The sequence below is a fragment of the Furipterus horrens genome, unplaced genomic scaffold, assembly GCF_987537825.1.
Source record: "Furipterus horrens unplaced genomic scaffold, mFurHor1.1.pri manual_scaffold_7, whole genome shotgun sequence".
Classification (NCBI taxonomy): Eukaryota; Metazoa; Chordata; class Mammalia; order Chiroptera; family Furipteridae; genus Furipterus; species Furipterus horrens.
Genome location: NW_028327177.1, coordinates 15,257,017 through 15,276,859, shown reverse-complemented (window position 1 = coordinate 15,276,859; position 19,843 = coordinate 15,257,017). Strand labels below are relative to the sequence as shown.

Genomic DNA, 19,843 nt, shown 5'->3' with positions numbered 1-19,843 from the left:
CACTTTATACTGTAAACACATATCACTTGGGCCCAAGTTCTGGGTTACCTTGTTAGTTGAGTGAAAGTTAACTAAGAAAAGTTAACTTCACCTTGCTTTAACTTTCCATTTTCTTATTTGCAATATGGCCATCCACTTATAGGGTTGTATAATACTTTAGTAGACTGTTTGGCATAGATTGCATCCTCCATAGATGTTCGCAATTATTATGATTTTTAGAAAAAGGTACAACTCGTATATGGCAGTTGTACAAGCAGCTGGATGAAGTGAAACAGGCCCAAACCCAGTCTGTTGGACCTGGAACTCCATCACAGACATGTGTATTTATTTCTAACCCTTACTAAAACTTTGCAGAACAGGTAGCATTGTCTCCATTACTGAAGATAACGGAAAAGCTCATGAAATTAAATTCCTTAACATTTCATCCTGTCATACATGTTATACCCCATAGGTTTTTATACGTAAATTATTTATGTGGTTCAAACTTCAAAAATATGTTACAGAGTGACAGTCTTTGTCTAAACTGTCCTCCAGGTACTGAGGATCCCCTTCCCTGAAATTAAAAGTTTAAGTTCTTAAAACAGCTGGCAAAGGCTGATGATCCTATTTTAAACACTGCAATTCATCCCCTTTTCCTTAGAGTTCTCTGTAATATGGCACTAATACAATATATATATTACTTACTCATGTTCTCATAATTTGTGTTTAAGTTCCACGAGGATAAAGACTTGTTTGTTGCTTTTAGTTCCTCAAGAATCACTTACATGGTCATAAGCACTCTTTATAAACCAGAAGCCCAAGTCACAAATAATTTTTCATGACCAGATTTTAAGTATAACACCCAAAAAGTTAATTCTGTTCTATTTAAAAATAACTATATGTTGAAATATATTGTAACTGATTACAAGGATTCTATCCCATTGTACCCATATTCTGTTTAGAAATTTTAAAGTTTCACATCCAAACTACACATCTCAAACTGCCTCTTTTAGTCAGAAGCAGCACCCCCAATTAAATGTTTTGTTCTGTTTCTTAAGAAGCACCAAAGGAAACAGAATACTGTTTTTAGAACCTTTGATCGTTCCAGTTTGCTTGTTTTTTTATAAGTATTTTAAGGTTTTTCCAGATTGTAGCCCAACAATATAGAACTTTGGAAGATAACTGATATGTCAGTTTTGTATTTTACTGTAAAATGCCCTCCAATGTTTTCTAACTGTTACACGTGTGACCTGCTAGCATTTTGGGAATCCCGAAAGACTAAGATATATATTAGCAGAGAGCTTGTTCTATACGTTCATATTTTATAGCAACTTGTACAAATATTCTGTAAGATACTCAAATTATAGTTGAATTAAATAAAGAATCAATAATAGATGACTGTGACAAAGGAGAAAGAAAGTAACAGTTATATAAAATGAGGGCAGTAGTTTAGTGGACAAGAGCCAGATCTAGGACTTTGTAAGTCAAAAAGCATGCTCACCAGTGATATCAATAGGTTCCAAAGCAAAAGCTTCTTCCTCATTTGGAACAAGTGTTGTCTGATCAGTCATAGTTGGCATTGGTTCAACAGGATCCACTGAATCAGGACTATCAGGCCCACCCACTATAAAAACAGAAATTTGGTCACAAAAGGCTTGGTTATTTACCATATATTCTACAATGGGGGGAAATCCCTCTGAGAAACTGGAAAAAACCATTGGTACCAAGAAAAGCCTTTAGTTCTGAGGAAGTCCCCCCAGTGTTGAACCCTATAGGCCAAAAGCGGGGAAAGGCACCGGGTTAAACACCTAAGGGACTCAGAACGAGTGCTCAATCATAGCGCTGTATCAGGAAGGTTTATAGTTCATTAAAAGTTGGAACTCTGTGGTCTTTTATAGTAAACATCTTCGTGAATCCCACACCACTATGCCCAGATCACTAAACATGAAATGCTTACTCGATACGTTATCATCCTCATCCATATCATCATGCGCAGGCTGTACTGGCAACATAACCCCCGTCTCAGACAGGGCAGGAGGATCATCGAAGATACCACCATCGTTATTACTAATAAGTTTGTCATCTGCAATAGGAGATGTAGCAGTTAAAATTTATAAAAGAAATGCTAAAAGAACAACATCCAATCACTAGGAAAATAAAATTATGTTAAAATGGATTAAGTTTAAAAATTTAAATCTGCATTTAATTTGCATCTGTTTCGCTTCAAAGTAGTATATAAAATAAAAACTTAGTATGTAAAAGTCTCTCATTCCTAATGTATATTTTCTAGTTCCTATCTCTATTTAAAACATAACTTTACTTAACATAGATATCAAACACAAATAGAGCAGTTTTAAGAACTAGTAGAACTTAAAACCCTGAGAACTTTCACTGAACCAATACATACATAGTTACTCAAGACACAGAATTAGCAACTGCTTTAACAGCTGAGTAAAGAAATTATGTTAGAATAACCACCTCGTTATGACCTACCTAATATGCCACCATCATTTCCTTCTCCGAAATTGTCATCCTTATATTGGTCTTCATATTCTAAATGATTAATTTTCTCATTCAGATTGTTGGTGCTCTGTTCAGTCTCCAATAGGAGGTTAGAAGCACTAGTGCTTACTAACATGTCATCATCCTCAAAAGCGCTTCCCTCTCTCATTATCTCACGATCATCCATTCCAAAGTCACCTGAAAAAATTTTAGTCATTAGTTAAAAAAATTAGACACATCGCTGTTACAAAAAAAAATGTTAATGATTTATTATAATTATGATGTCATATAGTATACTGAAGTCTTGCTTATTTTCGAATGTTAAAACATCTACTTTAAACTTTAAATCTTTAGCATCTGTAACTGATAAACACATTCCAGGGCATGACTATCAAATTCAAAGGTAAGATCCACATTTAGATTATCCTTAATATGTTAAGTACATCTAAATATGTACGTCTGTTAGGTTGCATTAACATTCACAGACTTAAACTTTCTTATAATAGGTTTTCCTCAAGCAAAGAATTTCGCTTGCCATTAGCTATGAATGCTATTCCAAAAGAATAGGTACATAATGCAACTGTTACAAAATAAATAGTTTAAAAGTGTACATTACTGCAATGAAAAGTTGAGACTTTTCACACAAATTAATATATAGGTTCTATCACTGTGTATGGGGAACAGGAGCAGGCAAAGAATGAACTTTAGGTTTGGTGCATAAATGAAAATGATGCTTAATACACTGGTAGGAAGGCAAATTCTTTTCCTGATGAAAACACATGAGATGAAATTTTAAGTCATTGTCATCATGAATGTAACATGTGCCTGGTTTTCTTTTTCAAATTGCTAGCAGTGACAAATATAATTATAACATTATCATTTCTAGCTAGTGATTTGTTTCTCTTATTACCAAAATCATTTTCCTGTAGAATACTGATGTTCCCAACTTCTTCCCTCATGGTTATCTCTTCCACCCTACTTTGGTTCAGGCTGAACTGCTGGGCCACATCGATGTCACTGTAAAAAATTTTCAAATACATTTTAGTTAATATAAAAAACCCCCAACTCTCTATAAGAAAGAGCATACATATAACCTATCAAGATTTAGAATCCTTAGTATTTAATACTAAATAAATGCAGTCCATGGATCTCAAAGACTGAAAGTGAATTTGTATTTAAATTTTTAAAGCCATCGATGACTAGCAAGCAAAATATAATATGCTGAAATCACTGCATAAGGCAATATGTTAGAGAGAAAAAACTTAGAAATGCATGGAATAGACAGGCATGGGTTTTTATCAGGTCCCTGCAACTTACAGGCTTTGTAAACTGAAGTCATCTGGCTTTTTCAAGACTCGCATCTTCCTCTAACAAATAACCTTTCATATCATTTTAAAGAGACACATTAACAAGTGTAGTATGCAGACTCTGTCCAGACCCTAACTTAAACAAGCTAGAAGAAAAAAAAGCGGGTCTGTTTGTCAGCTGGGACATCTGAATGTTGACTGCATATATATTAAGTTACTTTAAGTTTTCTAAAAGTATGGTGTTATGATGGATATGTTTTAAAAATTCCTTACACCTCCAAAGAGATACATACTGAAGCATTTACAGATAAAAAGATATGTTACTTGCTTTAAAATAATTCAGTGGGGACCACAAGGTGAGTTGGGGCAATACATATGAAATAAAACCAGCAATATATTGATAATTAAAGAAGCCAGATGATCAGTACACGGGATTCATAACAGCAACCCTTGCACTTTTAGCTATGTCAAAACATTTCCATGATAAAATATAAAAAGAACAAGTAATGGAAATATAAGAGGGAATAAACAGTACAGCGGTTAGGTGATGCCTAGCACTAATTAACACACACACACACAAAATCAAAATAAATCAAATTTAATCAGAAGTCACAGATCATTTAAAAAAGCAGAGAAATTTTTCAAAGGATAACTGGAACTTGGTACAGAGGGTTTCCTGGTTGTCAACAGTGCTAATCAATCACTTGGCAACTTACAGTCACATTCCCTGCTATTGATAATGATGCCTGGATTTTGAGGACTTGAGGAGGGAAAGAAATGCAGAGCGGTGTTCTGCTATAATGGCCATCTCTGTAAAATTTTCTACTTTTAAATGTGTGCTGTAACAATCAATACCCTTTCATGCTCTTCACAGAAAGTTATCTCATATGCTTATTAAAAATACAAAAACTGTGGCTGAGTACAGCTTGGCCACAAACAAACAAACCCTCCCTGTCCCCCTCACCCTACAAAACCCCCCAGTAGATAATATTAATATATTCCCATAAAAAGAATCATAAAGCAATAGTTTAAGTTTACTGATATCATCATGAAAGTACAAACCTGGACAACTGTTCAGTTTATATAAGCCTTGGCCTAAGCACGTAAGAATTCCTGCATCTTAGCTGTGTTAAAGTTGGTATCTTCTATACTAATATCCTACAGAAGCAGCACTTCTAGGTTATATTTAGAAATATACATACTTTCATTTAGGCTTCACTATCCTAAATGAGAGAATATGTATTTTAGCTAAATGTTAATTCAACATCAAAACATTCCAAGGAAATCTGTACACTTAGAAGTCAGTAATATGTCTCCTTGTAGATGAAGTCAACAATTAAAACAAAACAAAAAAACAAACATACTCTAAGTCAGGCAGGGGCTGATCGAAGTCATGAAATTCTTCAGGTAAAGTAATGGCATTGTAAGCAGCTTCTCGGTTTTCCTCCGGCAGGTCAACAACACCTGGAAAAGAATTGGGCAGCTTCAAGGCCTGGCCACATCATAGATTACACAGCGGAACGATTTTTAACATAATTCCTGTTGAATTCGATTTCTCAGCTGTTTTAGACTTAAATCGGCATGCTGATTTCAAAACTGCAGTTAGTTTTCTTCTATCACGTCAAGTTATTTCGGTACAGCTTATCTTAATGTAACCACTCTAGGCTGGATCCAGGGAAGCGCTAGTGCTCTCCTATTGGCTGAGAGGAAACCTCCCAGTGGGGAGGGGTGGGGGACGATCTTGAAGACCAGCGACAGGTTCATACTTGTCTAGGCTATTCAGTTACACATGAGACAGTGTGGTGAGAGGCTGTGTGCCGCTCTATATAGTGAACTGTATTCCGAAGTGTAGTCCGACCTCGTTTGTATACAAAATTTAAAAGAATTTATTTTTTTATTTACATACGTACTTATTTTCTTTCCTTCAGATCATGTCTGTCTCTGCTATTTCTTGTCATAAGTGCCTAAACAACCCTGATTCGTTTTGTTCTATCTGTGGCAGTTTTACCATTCCCAGTCAAAAGACAAACATCACTGCATTTGTCAGACAAGCCTATTTTGCATATTTTAAAGTAAAACTTGGTGATCAAGATACTCTTGGGTCCCTCACAAGGTGTGCAACAGTGTGTCGAGTTTATGGATGTGGATGAAGGGAACACGCGATCAACTGCCATTTGGTATACCTATGGTTTGGTGAGAGCCCAGAGATCATTCAAATGACTAGTACTTTTGTATAGTGAAAACGTCAGGATAGAACAAGAAAAATTAATGTAAAATAGAGTATCCTAGTCTACCATCAGCTATACGCCCAGTGCCTCACTCAGCTGAAATCCCAGTGCCAGTTTTCACTGAACTACCCTCTTTCAAAAAACAGGAGTATGGTGAAGAACTAAGTGACAGCAATGATGAAGATTTTGAAATTGAAGATGAGTCAGTTCATAAGGGATTTGATGAGCACGAGTTGAATGATTTGGCACGAGACTTGGGATTATCCAAAAAAGCTTCAGAACTCCTAGCGTCAAGACTGCATGACAAAAACTTGCTTGAAAAAGGAGTGAAGGTATCCTAGTTTCGATCAAGAGAAAGTGCACTTCTGCAGTACTTTCCAAGTGACAGTGGCTTTGTGTATTGCCATGACATACACGGTTTAATGGAGGAATTGGGAATTCCAATCTATAACACGACTGAATGGCAACTGTTCATCGATAGCTCAAAGTGGAGCTTGAAGTGCGTCCTCTTCCACAATGGAAATTTATTCGGTGCAGTCCCAATTGGCCATTCAGCTTGTTTTTGTGAAGAATATGAAGACATAAAGGGAGTCATTGATCTGCTGCAGTATCACAAGCACAACTGGATCATCCATGTTGACCTTAAAATGATCTGCTTCCTTCTTGGTCAGCAACGTGGATACACCAAGTATCCCTGTTTTCTGAGTATGTGGGACAGCAGAGCTCGTGAGAAGCATTGGGTGGAGTCGAATTGGCCTCCAAGATCTGACCTCAAACCTGGTGATCCAAACATTCCACACGAGCCACTTGTTGACAGAAAGAACATTATATTCCCACCTCTGCACATAAAACCGGGTCTCATGAAGCTATTTGTTAAAGCTTTGCCACCTGAAGGAGACTGTTTCAAGTATCTCATTTTGGCATTTCCTAGCCTGTCATTTGAAAAGATAAAATACCTTAATATGTATGTTTGGTAGCAGGACTTTACTACTTGTACACAATTTGACTTACAATAACAATATATAGCCTTTTTATGAATAAAATAACTCTAAATAAACCATATATTCAGGTAATTTTTTCCTTTATTTTCCTTGGTATATTCATTTTGTATAATCTTGGGGACAAAGGGAAGTTATTCTGTACCTTAAAAAGTTGACATGATAGAAAAACTGGGGTCATATTTGGATTCAGATGCCAAAAGTTAGTAAAAAAGAAGTGTCAGATCTAACTCAATGAAAAATTGTGTTCCCCAGTGTTATCTTGGGATCCAAGGAACATGAAGTCAGTATAATTTCCTAAGGTTATATTCTAGAAGGTTGACAACATAAGTTCTAAAACACAAGTACTTTTGTTTTTCTATAATCATAAGCCATACTACATGCTTTACAAAAAATGCCAAAGTATTATTTATGTATGAAGCTAATGTCTTTAAAAACATAAATAATTTTTAAAATAAGCATGAAATTTATGGGGGAAAAACGGAATAACTGCAAACTAGGGTCCCCAATGTTAAAAGAAGTTGTTTTTGTAGAAAAGTGAGACTACAAGATTTTAATTTTCTTTATATTTTCCCGACTGTCTATAATAAACATGTATTTCTTTAGAAAACAAAATGCACTTGGAAGCTATGTGTTAGAAATCAATTATCACAGCTTCCGCCTAAACATTTTAGTTTTAAAATAAAATCTCAGATCTAAAAAAGTTCTCTATTCATACAGTAAAAGGAATACTAGAACATAACCTTAGTAGAAACTACTGTATAAAGCATCTCTCCTATACATTCAGATTATTTTAATTAGAAAAAAGTTACATCAATACTTTAAAAAACTTACAGAATATATGAATTCAGATAAATACCCTAGCAATTATGCAGATAGATATTTGGTTGCTAGAAGTATTACCTAAAAAAAAAAAAAAAAAAACAACAACAACAACAAAAAACTACAGAGAACATTTAATAAAAATTCTCAACTACATAAGTTAAAAGTGAATCTGATTTTAAGGACACACTATACACTAAAATTATTTGGAAAAAATTAAAATCCTGTGATTTTCTTTTCTGAACTATATTTAAAAAAAAAATCATATAATAACTGGTTTCCAACAGTCTGACCTCTGTTGACTGAGTTCTACATCAGTTGCTGCAAAAGGCAGCCCCAAAGAACCAAGCGGCCACTGTCCCAGTTACCCAGGTAGACAGAAGTGAAAGGCGGCTTCCTCCCTGGAACCACTGCCTCCCCTAGCCTTGCCTTACTTCGAAGGGTCTTTTGTATTGCAATTAAAATACAACAAGATATGCTGATCTAGAATATCTTTTAGCAGTTTTCCGCACCAAACACGAGAAACTCCAAAATTAAAGAACAAACAAAAAGGCAACAATACCTGGCCGAAAAGCCATCTTGATCTTAATGAATGCTTCATTACAGTCTGCAAGGAGATATTTGGCTTTTCTGTGATAGATTCGAACTACTCCCAGTAAGAGGTGTCCTGATGTTCGGAGTGCCATCTTCACCTGTGAATAAAATATTAATATCAATCTAATTTATAAAGTTAATTTTCTCATTTTATAGGTAATCATATTTAAAATCTTTCCTTTTGTTCAATTTATAGGCAGCTTTACTATATCTCTTCATATACTTTATCATTTACTTAGTTACCTCAATCACCTATATTTTATTTCTCACTGCCTTTACCTGCAAATTCCATAAATATGCCAAAGCGTAAGACTGACATTAATTCATGAATTTAATGCAGATGTGACAGTAGCTATAAAACAGGTGCTAAGGCGTTCTGTGGGTTTAGCACACTGGGTGTATGTGGAACCTTTAGCTGCCAATCCAAAGCTACTGCTCCATACTGCTAACTGCACTGATTTGGTTTGGGAACCAAATGGCCCCAGCCTTGAAGGATGACTATTTCAGTTCTCTCTGCTAATGTTTATTCTTGAGTGGGCATATAATCCAGTTCAGCCAAAGTACGAGGTCTATCCAGAAAAAGATCAGCCATTGTTAATATAACGAGAACGGTTTGCACAAACTCGATGAAACCTGGCAGCCAAGGAGAGCGGATTGGAATGTGCATGCATGGCTGTAATAAAGAAAATTTTTTGAGGGAATAAGACATCATGATCTCAAACTTTCCCAGATCGTTTTCCAATTCATACCATACAATTTAGCAAATTCTAAGTTAGCAAAAAACTTTATTAAATATTTGCTTAATTTATAGTTAGGAAATTACATTACTTATACAACGTTATTTTTAAGTTATATGTGCACACCCTATAGTTCCTAGAATTCTATTTATGATGACACCTAGGCTCTATATTTAGGGCCACCTGACATGATTTAGAGCATAAATTATGAAGATCACCATTATAAATTCTTACGTGTCTAAAATTACAACGAATGTGATGAAATCCAGGACTTATTGCTCCTAATGGCAAATGAGAATCTTTATAGGGTAGTCCTAGGAAACTTGAAATTAATACTGATTGTACCTTCACTTAAGAAAGGAAGAGAGAAAACAGAGTTTTGCTTCCTATTATCTTGTCCAGAATTAACAACCTTTAAAAGCACTGTTTGGGTAAAGGCTTTCTTTACAGATGAGTTTGGTTTAGAGTACAGCTGTTAGCTCACGTTAAGAGTACAAGTATAAAAAAGAATATATATCCAAGGAAAGCTCTGCAGGGATTGCTGGCGGCTGTTCCAACCACAGAGAAGGGAAAGAGAAGGCATGGCGCTGTAACTGAGCCATGTCTGTATTTCTGACACTTGTTCTCAACAACTAAACCAACATTTCCAACTGCACACCAAGAGGAAACATTAGAAATTTTCAGGTCACTTTACCCTGTGGAAATATCTTTATATTCTATCACAATAAAGCACAATCAATCAAATAAAAACTCACTTAGAAATGGTTCTTAGAGTAAGTTACCCTGTCTCTCACAACACGCTCTATAACCTCTTACATTATTCCTGAACCGTGTGTGTGCTCTGCTCTGTGGCTGCTGGTGCACACATACACCTTCCTGCACCTGTCTCAGACTAGGCAGTGTCGCCAACAGGGTACAAAGTCCTCTGAACACACTACGAAAAAACTGTTGCCCTTTTAAGCCAAATCACCCTCAGTATTTGCTATGGATGTTAAAGATTACCTACACGTATCAATTTCAAGAGCTAAATTTCTCCTTCTCCATTAATCTGTCTTACTAAGCATATTTATAAAAAAGTAGAAATCATGTTCCCATACCATTTGACTGGCGGTGCAAACTGGTACAACCAACTCACAGAGCACACCGCTAATGCACATCAGAAATCTGAAACGTTACATTTTTCACCTGGCTCTTCAATTACATTCCTAAACATCAACGTTAAGGAACGACTTACAGAAGTGAACATAAGATTTAGCAAGCAATGTTTACTAAATGGTTTTTGAAAGGAGAAAAATAAAGACAACCTAGACAACCTACAACCTACCATGTAGAGAAACCTTAGTAGTACTTCGGTATAACTTTTAGGCTCTTCATGTATGCATGCACACTGCAATGCCACCATTAAAAATGACAAAAGAGCTAGGAACAATGCTTTTCCAGAACGCAGTCTTGCTATAAAACATATTAATTAATGTATTTTTGTACACTCATAAAAAGAGAGAAAATAGTATGTAAACTACATGTACAAATGAAAGTCTAGCAGGCATCAAAATGCAAAAGGTTCTCTAGGTGGTAGGGCTACAGGTCATTTATTTTCCTCTGTCAAGTTTTCATTTTAATAAATTTTTGAAATAAGTATTGTCTTAGAAATAAATTGACAGAAATGTCTTTAAAATAAGTAAATTCTACTAGCTATAACTGAAACCAGCGAAAATTCCACACGCAGAAACTTTATGATTTATTCTAATTCCAAATACAAACTCTCCCTTTCCCCATCTAAAATATACACTTTCTCACATAACTTTTCTGAAGCAGCCTCTGCAACACCCACGCTTTCATCCTCCGAGAACACCTCGTTCTTTCAGCAATGGAAAACTACTCTTATTTAACACGCTATGCCAGCATTGTCCAAACTGTCCGTTCTAAGAAGGGTAGCTTCCAGGGCTGGTCCAGAGAGCTGTGATTTAGAATGTTTTCACAACAGGACAATTAGTCCACATATGTATAAATACAAGGTCCAGGAAAAGACCTTTTTTAGAACACCGATGTTAGGTATACAAAATATAGAAGGACTTCCCTTATTTTGAGATTATCCTTTGTACATTTTTGGAGTCAACATGTCTGTTCTTCAATGAAATGTTAATGATGAATTGCATCTGGGTGTGTTAAAGGTCCTTTCTTGGCAACACAAACCCCCCATATTACTCTGAAGTTCTACTATTTGTGAAATCCAAGGGTGGAAACCACGGCCTCAGAACAGTTTTACAGGAGGTCAATAAAAGTTTCTCCAGGAAGAGAGCACTGAACAAGGCAGGTAAGGTAAGGACATTCATGACTCCTCATTCCAGTGGGAGACAGCCAGTCATTAATTATTTAGAAGAACACAGCAAGGACAAAAGTTCTAAAATGGGGAAAATGCTTGGTATCTTCAAGAAATAGCAAGTAGTCCTGTAAGCTTAGGTGGAGCAAGAGGTATGGAGATTACCTGCCCGGTGATAAAATATATCCGCCCCCTGTGACCTTTTCTAATTACGGGTTATTTCAAATATTTTCTAAATTCATAAATGAGGAACACCCACACATGTATTTTAATATAAAAACATCTAGAAAGCCAAATAGAACATATTTGGGTACTGCTTGACCTCACGCTTATGTACCCTTAGAACAGGCAAATAAAAATATCTGTGTGAGAAGAGAATATCCAACTGGAATTCTGGGTAATTTATGGCTTCTCTTGGCCTCCAGTATACGTAGATGCCTACCTAAAGAGCTGTTTTACAGATTTCTATAACACATGCCAGTAAACAATCGACAATGAGGAAAACTATCAACACCAAACATACCTTTGGTGAGATGATGCTCTCCACGCTGCTCTCTAAATTACACTCAAACACATGGGCTTTGGTTAGCTTCTTATCCCAATGGGCCGCCAGCCAAATTTTGGCCAGAGGCCCTCTTTTACTGAGGACAAAGTGTGCGTAGAACATTGTTCTGGCTTACTAGGAGACAGGAGGAAACCTGAAAAGAAAAGAAAGTTAGTAAATACCGCATCAGAATTGAAATATTTATCACGACATAAGAAATCTGAAAATAAGTTTCCTATTCCTTTTAGTATGAGAATAATAATAAGGACTGAATTTAGTATGCATTAAGATAGAACCTATTGCTTTAATTTTGAGAGAGCAAGGAAAAAAAACCCCCAAACATTAACAGATGAAGGGGAAGGGTCAAGAGTCAAATTATATTCATTCCCTGCTGTCACCTTAAAAGTGCTACTTTTTTTTAAAAGTAAAAATGGTCATTAGAAAGCTTATTTTGGACGTTCCATCAAGTGTTAATTAATTCCTATCCTGATTACTATGGAAATAGTCTGCTTCTGACCAAAAGCTAGGGAATATATCCTTCATGGCAAGAAAAGAATGTCCAAGAAGAAAAACACTCAGGTACAAATATTCATTTGTGGAAATTTCCATTTTTGGAACCCTATTAGAAACTGAGATTTCCAGCTTTCTACAGTAATTAGTATCTTAGGATGAGCACTGTGCTAAGCATTCTATATTTCACCAGCAAAGACGAGCAGGTGGGTTGGTTCCATGGTCAGTAGTTTAGAAAAGCTGAGGCTTAAAAAGGTAAAGTAATATATATAGTTTTCTCAAGTACTTGAAAAGCACCTGTCTGCTTATTTTAAAATTAAATTCAGAAATATGATACAGTATAACATTTATCTTATGTCTGAAATGGTCTTAGCAGAAATACAAGTATGTTTTTCACATTTAACTTCTTCTGACAAGCCGATGTATTAATGCAGAAGAAAAAAGGCAGCTTGAAAATTCCGGACTGGAGAGTATATTAACTATGTAAATAAATTTTCCCCTTATATTATTTTTCCCTTTTTCATAGATGATTTTTAAGTCTATGTGCCAAATTAATTTTTATCTTTTTCTAAAATGTTCATGAACTGAATAAGGCATCTAAGTGACGCTTTTACAGAAATGAACTCAAGCACACCCATAACACATAAAAGATACAGCACTTCAAAACTAGGACACTAAAATTGGTACATGCGTAACAGCTCTTTGCTATTTTATCCCATGTGTAGATCTGTGTAACCATCATCCAAGCAAATAAGATAGTTATTTCGTCATCACAGAGACCTCGCCCCCTGTCCCCGCCACACCCACGCCTAAGCCCTGACTACCACCACGCTCTTCTCCAACTCTAGTCTGTCCTTTTGAGAACGTTGCATAAATTGAATTGTACGGTGTGTGATTTTTTTGGAATGGCTCTTTGGACTCAGCATAATGCTCTTGAGATCCATCCAAGTTGTTGCATGTATCAGCAGTATGTTCATTCTTATTGGGTAGCATTCCATGAGATGGATATACCACAATTTACTTAGCACTTCGCCTCCTGAAGGACAGTTGGTTATGCCCAGGTTTTGGGTAGTACAGCAAATAAAACTGCTATAAACATTTGTGTATATAGACTCTTTGTGAGCATAAGTCTTCAGTTCTCTCAGACAAATGTCCACAAGAATGATTTCTGGATAGCATGCTTAAGTATATGTTTAGTTTTTAAAGAAACTTCAACACAACTTCTACTAAAATCCTACTGAGGTTTTTAAAAATGGTATTGGCAAGGTCCTATCTAAAATTTATATAAAAAGGCAAAGGAACTACAATAACTAAAACTATTTTGAAAAAGAAGAATATATTGGGGAGAATTAATCTACCCAATTTCAAGACTTATTATATAGCTACAGTAGTCAACATTACATGGCAGAAAGACAAGAGATCAATGGAATAGAACAGAGAACCTAGAAATAGAACCCCCTCCCAAAAAATAAGTCCAAATGATTTTTCACAAAAATGCAGAAGCAATTAAGAGGAAGAATAGCCTTTTCAACAAATGGTGCTTGTGTGACTGGATATCATCCATAGGAGGACAAAAAAAAGGGGGGGACAGAAAAAGGACCTTGACCCAAATCTCAATCATATAAAAATTAATTTAAAATAAATCACAGACTTAAATCCAAAACTATACAGTTTTTAGAAAAAATACCATAGGGAAAACCATCAGTACCTAAAATCTGACAAGAACTTTTAGACATGACACAAAATCATGTCCCATAACAGAAAAAAACAAAAACAAAAAACTGATAAAACTCGCCTTCATCAAAATAGAAATTTTGGTCTACAAAGAAGCCCACCGAGGATTCAAAAACAAGATATATATAGAAGGGAAATAAAATATCTGCAAACCTCATATCTGACAGGGACCTGGATCTAGAATATATAAAAACCTCTCAAAACCAGAATTTAAAAATCCAATTAGAAAATGAACAAAACAAATGAAAAGTCCCACAGAAGAGGATACACTGATGGCAAATAAGAACAAGAAAAGATGCTGAACACCACCAGTAATTAGGGGATTTCACTGCACACCTATTACAAGAGCTAAAATAAAAATTAAAATTAACACTAAGTGCTGGGTGAGGATACAGAGAAGCAGCATCTCTCATTCACTGCTAGTGGAAATGTAAAATTTCTTTAAAAATTTTAATACTGATTTTGAAGAGAGAGAGAGAGAGGGCAGGAGAAAGGGTAACAGAGGGAGAGGGAGGGACTAATAGACATTGGTTTTTGTTGTTCCACTTAGTTATGCATTCATTAGTTGGTTCTTTTATGTGCCCTGCTAGGGGATCTAACCCACAACCCTGGCCTATCCGGGACATGCTCTAACCAACTGAGCTACCCAGCCAGGGCCTAGAATGTCTTTTGAATTACCTTTTTTAAAAAAAGATCCATAGTAAAGAGATTTCATGCCTGTCCAAAAAGTTTGGGAAGTGCAAGAGTAACTCAAGTCAGTTTTGCCTCATCACCATTTTCTACCCCAGTAAAGATTCCTGAAACTCATTTTTTGAATAGATGTTTCTAGAGGGTCATTAATTTACACTAGGAAAATTTTCTCAAAGGAAAACAAGTTTCACCAATTGCCTGATGTGGTGAACTCTTTATCTCAAATATGGAGTTAAGAACTAAGGAATACTAGGATAGGAAGAATTCGGATCAAACACTCAAAGGTTTATATCACCTCAAGTGTATACTGCATCCCACTCAGAAATATTTTATTAACACTCATGGGAGGGAGGCTATGTTTATTGAGTTATAGAAAGAGTAAGGGAGGGGAGCGGACAGGGAGGGAGAGAGAACCCTCAATGTGAGAAACATCCATCAACTGGCTGGTTGTCTGACGCATGCGCCCTGATCAGGAATTGAATCCACCGCCTTTTGGTGAACGGGACAATGCTCCAACCAACTGAGCCACCCAGCCAGAAGCATCAGCAATATTTTATAGATCAAAATATATTCCCACAACCAAAGACATCCTCATACATTGCAACTCAATGCTTCCACTTGAAGCCTTAAAGTTAGTACAAAAATTAAACTGCCTTTACAGCATGGTAAATAAAATCTAAAGGATTCTGTAGAACTCCAATAAGGCAGTGTGTTCTTAGAAATAAAGTCACTGACATATGCCAAGTCCTAATTTTCACTACACAAGATAGTTGTGCTCTCAATAAAAACTCCTTAGTATTTGTTTAGTTCCTACAACACTGCCTGCGGCATGACAACTACTGAATATGTGCTTAACGAATAAGAAAATGAGATATGCCAAGTGATCTAATAGTGGACATATGGAAATAATTCTGGAGATTTTAGAAATTAAAACTCCTGGCACTTCTCAACAGGTGTCAGTAGTTCATGGCCAGCACTTCAGCTGCTACTCAGAGTACCATGCCCAAAATATCCCAGCTATGCAGAGAGAGACATTCCTAAATAGATGCTTTCTTGGCATAGAATGGGATTGGGGGGGCAGTAACTAAAGCAGAGTGCTGCTAAAATTATTTTGGGAAACAATTAGCAAGAGGAAATCACCCTAATAATTAAAGGAAACCTGAGGTACAGTAGTGGATCAACTATTGGATTAATATCTAAATAAGAAAGTGTAATCATTGTTGCCTCTGAAATCATTTCCCTCTTTATACCAAATGTTAGCCAATCTTTAAAAAGTTGATTAATTTCTGCAGGTTTTGAAGATTCTAAATTTTGTTAATTTTTATTTTACTTATTTAATTGTAGAGGTGAAGGGAGGGAGAAAAAGCGGGAGAGAAACATCAGTGTGAGTTGCCTCTTGCATTCCCCCAACAGGGACTTGGACCACAATTCAGGTATGTGCCATGACTGGGAATTGAACATGCAACCTTTCAGCCCACAGGCCTGCATTCAAACAACTGAGCCACACCAGCCAGAGCGCTAACCCTTTACAAAATGTCTTTATGACTTCTTGATTTTTTCCTAAAGCAGCAAACAACTTCTTTCAATTAATCCTAAAAAATAAAATTTAAATCTGATGTGAAATGTCAGAAAGATTGATATTTGAGAACATATTAAGAAACACTCACACAAAAGCAAGCATTAAAAAATTATTTTTTCAAAAAGCCAAAGTCAAATTACTGTATAGCTCACGTTATCTATGATGACGTTAGTCATTACAGTATTTCCCTCACCTGTTAGAAACAAGGCAGTAGGACTGATAACTGTATAAATTGGTATGAACTCTTCAAGGGGCAATTGGGCAACATCTTATGAAAATTTCACACATACTTTCTAAACAGAAACTGCAGTGTCAGTAATAATGCCAAAGATGTACTTAAAGTGTTTAATACTAATAACTTAAACATTTGTTTCAATCTTACTAAGCGGTAAGTATTCTATGTATCCATCCTCCTCATGACAATGCTCTAAGGTAAATTTAGACTGGCCCGTTTTACAGACCAGGACACAAGGAAAAGGAAAGGGAACTTTAGTGCCAACACGAATAGTTAATGTAAGCGGAACTTCAGTGTCAGAGCCCTCACCTCTAACGCTACTATGTTGCCTTGTCAGCACTACTTTTAATAAAATATTAGACATACTGTAACCTACCTGGATACTAATAAGGGACTTGTAACAAACTTACACAGCCATACCACACGGTTCCATGCAGCCTTACACAATGATGTAACATATGTACCAAAAACGAGGGCTCTCTGTACATTACCTGCACTTGCATAAACACAACCTATCTGTGTTGTACAAATAAGTCTTGACATCCGTTACCTTTGGAAAGTGGGTCTGCTGGGAAAGTGAGCCTACCCTTTTGCAATGTTTGTTTTTTTTACGTTTAACCTTGGGATATACACATACATCATTTATTCAAAGGAAAATTACATTGGGAGTCAAAACGCGCTCTGGCTTTGCCATTAACTAGCAAGTTAAGCTGCTTGATCTGTGTATTTCCAGTTCCCTAACTATAAAAACCTGGAAGGCTGAAATTCAGTGATTTACTCTCCTTTGAAATGTCAATACCTAAGATAAGATTGGAACTACCTCTTTGGGGGCTGGGGGAGTGTGTCAGGGACTAAAAGTATTTCCAACCCTGCACACTAGATAGCTCCCCTCACTTTTGGTAGGACTAACTAACATTCTTTGGACAAGAATCCTACACTCAGTCCTCGGTTCAATTTCAGCTCTCTCCTTAGTTCTTTTTTAATGATTAGTACTTACTTAACATCTCATCTATAAAATAGGGATATTTATCGAACAGGATCATGAGGATTAAATAGAACAGTATATCTAACACAATACCACTGTGGATACAAGCAATTTCAAAAATAATTTCACACATCATATACCAATCAGCATAATCATACCTAATAATTTTGACATTATAATTAAACAAATCTTTACTCAAGAATGATAACTTTCTCTTTTGTGCCAAACTATAAAGATAACATTCCTCAGGATTTCTGTGTTCCAATAAGTATGAATTTATCAGGAAAGAATTTAAAGTATTTAATAATACTTTAAACACATACCATTCAAGTGGAAAACGTAATTCTAGAGTATACTAATGCGTTGCCTTTACAAGCACAAAAAGTGGTCTATAAAGGCCATGCTCTATCAATGTAATTCTGATTTGTGCAGGAAAAAACACTATGTCCATTAGTTACGCGCTTGCTGTCACATCAACTATCTACAAACTGTTAAATAATTCAATCGCTGCATATGGCATATACCTCATCAATGTCTTTTCAAAACAATTATTAGATGCCTCCAACATTAAACAAAGAAATATAATGACTACCACGTAGGAACGCTTCTCCAGCCTGTCACCAAAATTCTGCACTCAACACAGCTCCCTGACATTCACATTCATTTTAAAAGGCAGAAAAATTTCCCTGGGATTTAGGGATTGTACCAAACCGTGTAACGGGAGCAAACATTAACTTTCACTTGCAAAGAGAAGTCGATAAACACAACCCTTTCCCGGAGACCCTTAAAAACACACGCGCGCTTCTGGACGCGGCCAGACCGACCCTCCAGCATTTCCTCCTTTCAAATTCGAAGAAGGCCGCTGAGGCCGGCAGCGCAACTCGACAGTGTCACCCCACACGACCACAGACCACTTGCAATGCCTTTCTCGGGGAGGAAAAAGACACCAAGCATTTGTCAAAAAACACACGTCTGCGATGCATCTCCACAGCACGCAACAGCCTTCATTATTAGGAGTCGGGGCGGGGGGAAACCAATTATGCTTATTTCCTAAGACTCAGAAGCAACTTTCCTGGATCGCGTTTTCTATTGGTCTGTCCAGTATCAATGTCCGAACATAAAAAACGTCCTTTACATAACCGGGGAGGGGGAGCAGTAGCTGCCCCTGGCCAGGGGCCCGCCGCCGCCCTGCGGCCCCACCGCACCCGAGCGCGCCGGACGGTAGCGGCCCCTTCGCGCTGACATCGCGGGCGCCGTGCCCGCCGCCGCCGCCTCCCGCGTCTCCCCAACCAGCCATTTTTACCCCAGGAGGAGGCGGCCCGCTCCCGAGAGCGCGCTGGTTCAAACCTCCTCCCCTCTCTCGGCGGCCCTAGATTTCCTCTGCCTCCTCGGGGAAGATGCGGCTCCCTGGGGAACCCGCAGAGTAACGGCTTTGGGGGGCCTCGGAACGGACCAGAGGCATTTGTGGCCAAAGAGGCGATGATGCGGGCCCAGAACCGCGCGGGTCCCGGCCCAGGGCGGGCCGGGGGCGAAGGGGCCCGGGCGGGCGGCGCCGCCGCTCGGGGGCTGCCGGCGTGGCAGCACAGCCAGCGCCCGGGGTCGCGGCGAGGGCTGCCTTCTCCCGCCCCCCGGGGTCCGACTCCCCGCACGCCAGACCGACGGGAAGGGGTGGGGGGGAGGGAGCCGGAGGATAAGACGGATCGGCGGAGTATCTTACCTAGCTCTCCACCGGGAGTTCGGCCGACTGGGTGGCCTGGGGAGGGGAAAGGGTCGGGGGAGGGGGCGGGGAAAGGGGGGGAGCCCGTGCGAGGTACAGCTTCCGAGCAGCTCGCGCTGCCGCCACAGCCGCCGCCTCCTTTCCGATTCACTCAAACAAACAAGATGGCTGCCGTTACGCCGCAGCTCTTCCTGCCGCCCAAATTCTCGGTTCAAATCGGCAGGATGTTTACGGTCAAAATGGTACCTGTGCGCCTGCGCAGCAGGCGTAAGACCCAGAGAAAGCGACACAGGCGCAACGACCATTTCCTTTTCTTCGGAGCCCGCCCCCTGGTTATACAGTGCCGAACTGAGCAAGCGCGA

At 37.9% G+C, this 19,843-nt stretch overlaps 1 protein-coding gene across 1 annotated transcript in view; it reads right to left on the bottom strand.

Annotated features, from left to right (window-relative positions):
- Positions 1–19,630, bottom strand: part of RAD21 (RAD21 cohesin complex component) — a 31,941-nt gene extending 12,311 nt beyond the window's left edge. Inside the window, exons 1-8 of the mRNA XM_090283429.1 lie at positions 19,482–19,630; positions 12,011–12,185; positions 8,399–8,528; positions 5,153–5,252; positions 3,392–3,498; positions 2,473–2,679; positions 1,937–2,062; positions 1,481–1,603 (exon numbers count right to left, since the gene is read on the bottom strand). Coding sequence (XP_090139555.1) covers positions 1,481–1,603; positions 1,937–2,062; positions 2,473–2,679; positions 3,392–3,498; positions 5,153–5,252; positions 8,399–8,528; positions 12,011–12,154 — 937 coding nt within the window. The 5' untranslated portion in view covers positions 12,155–12,185; positions 19,482–19,630. The remainder of the gene's footprint in view (positions 1–1,480; positions 1,604–1,936; positions 2,063–2,472; positions 2,680–3,391; positions 3,499–5,152; positions 5,253–8,398; positions 8,529–12,010; positions 12,186–19,481) is intronic.
- Between the last annotated feature and the right edge of the window lie 213 nt (positions 19,631–19,843).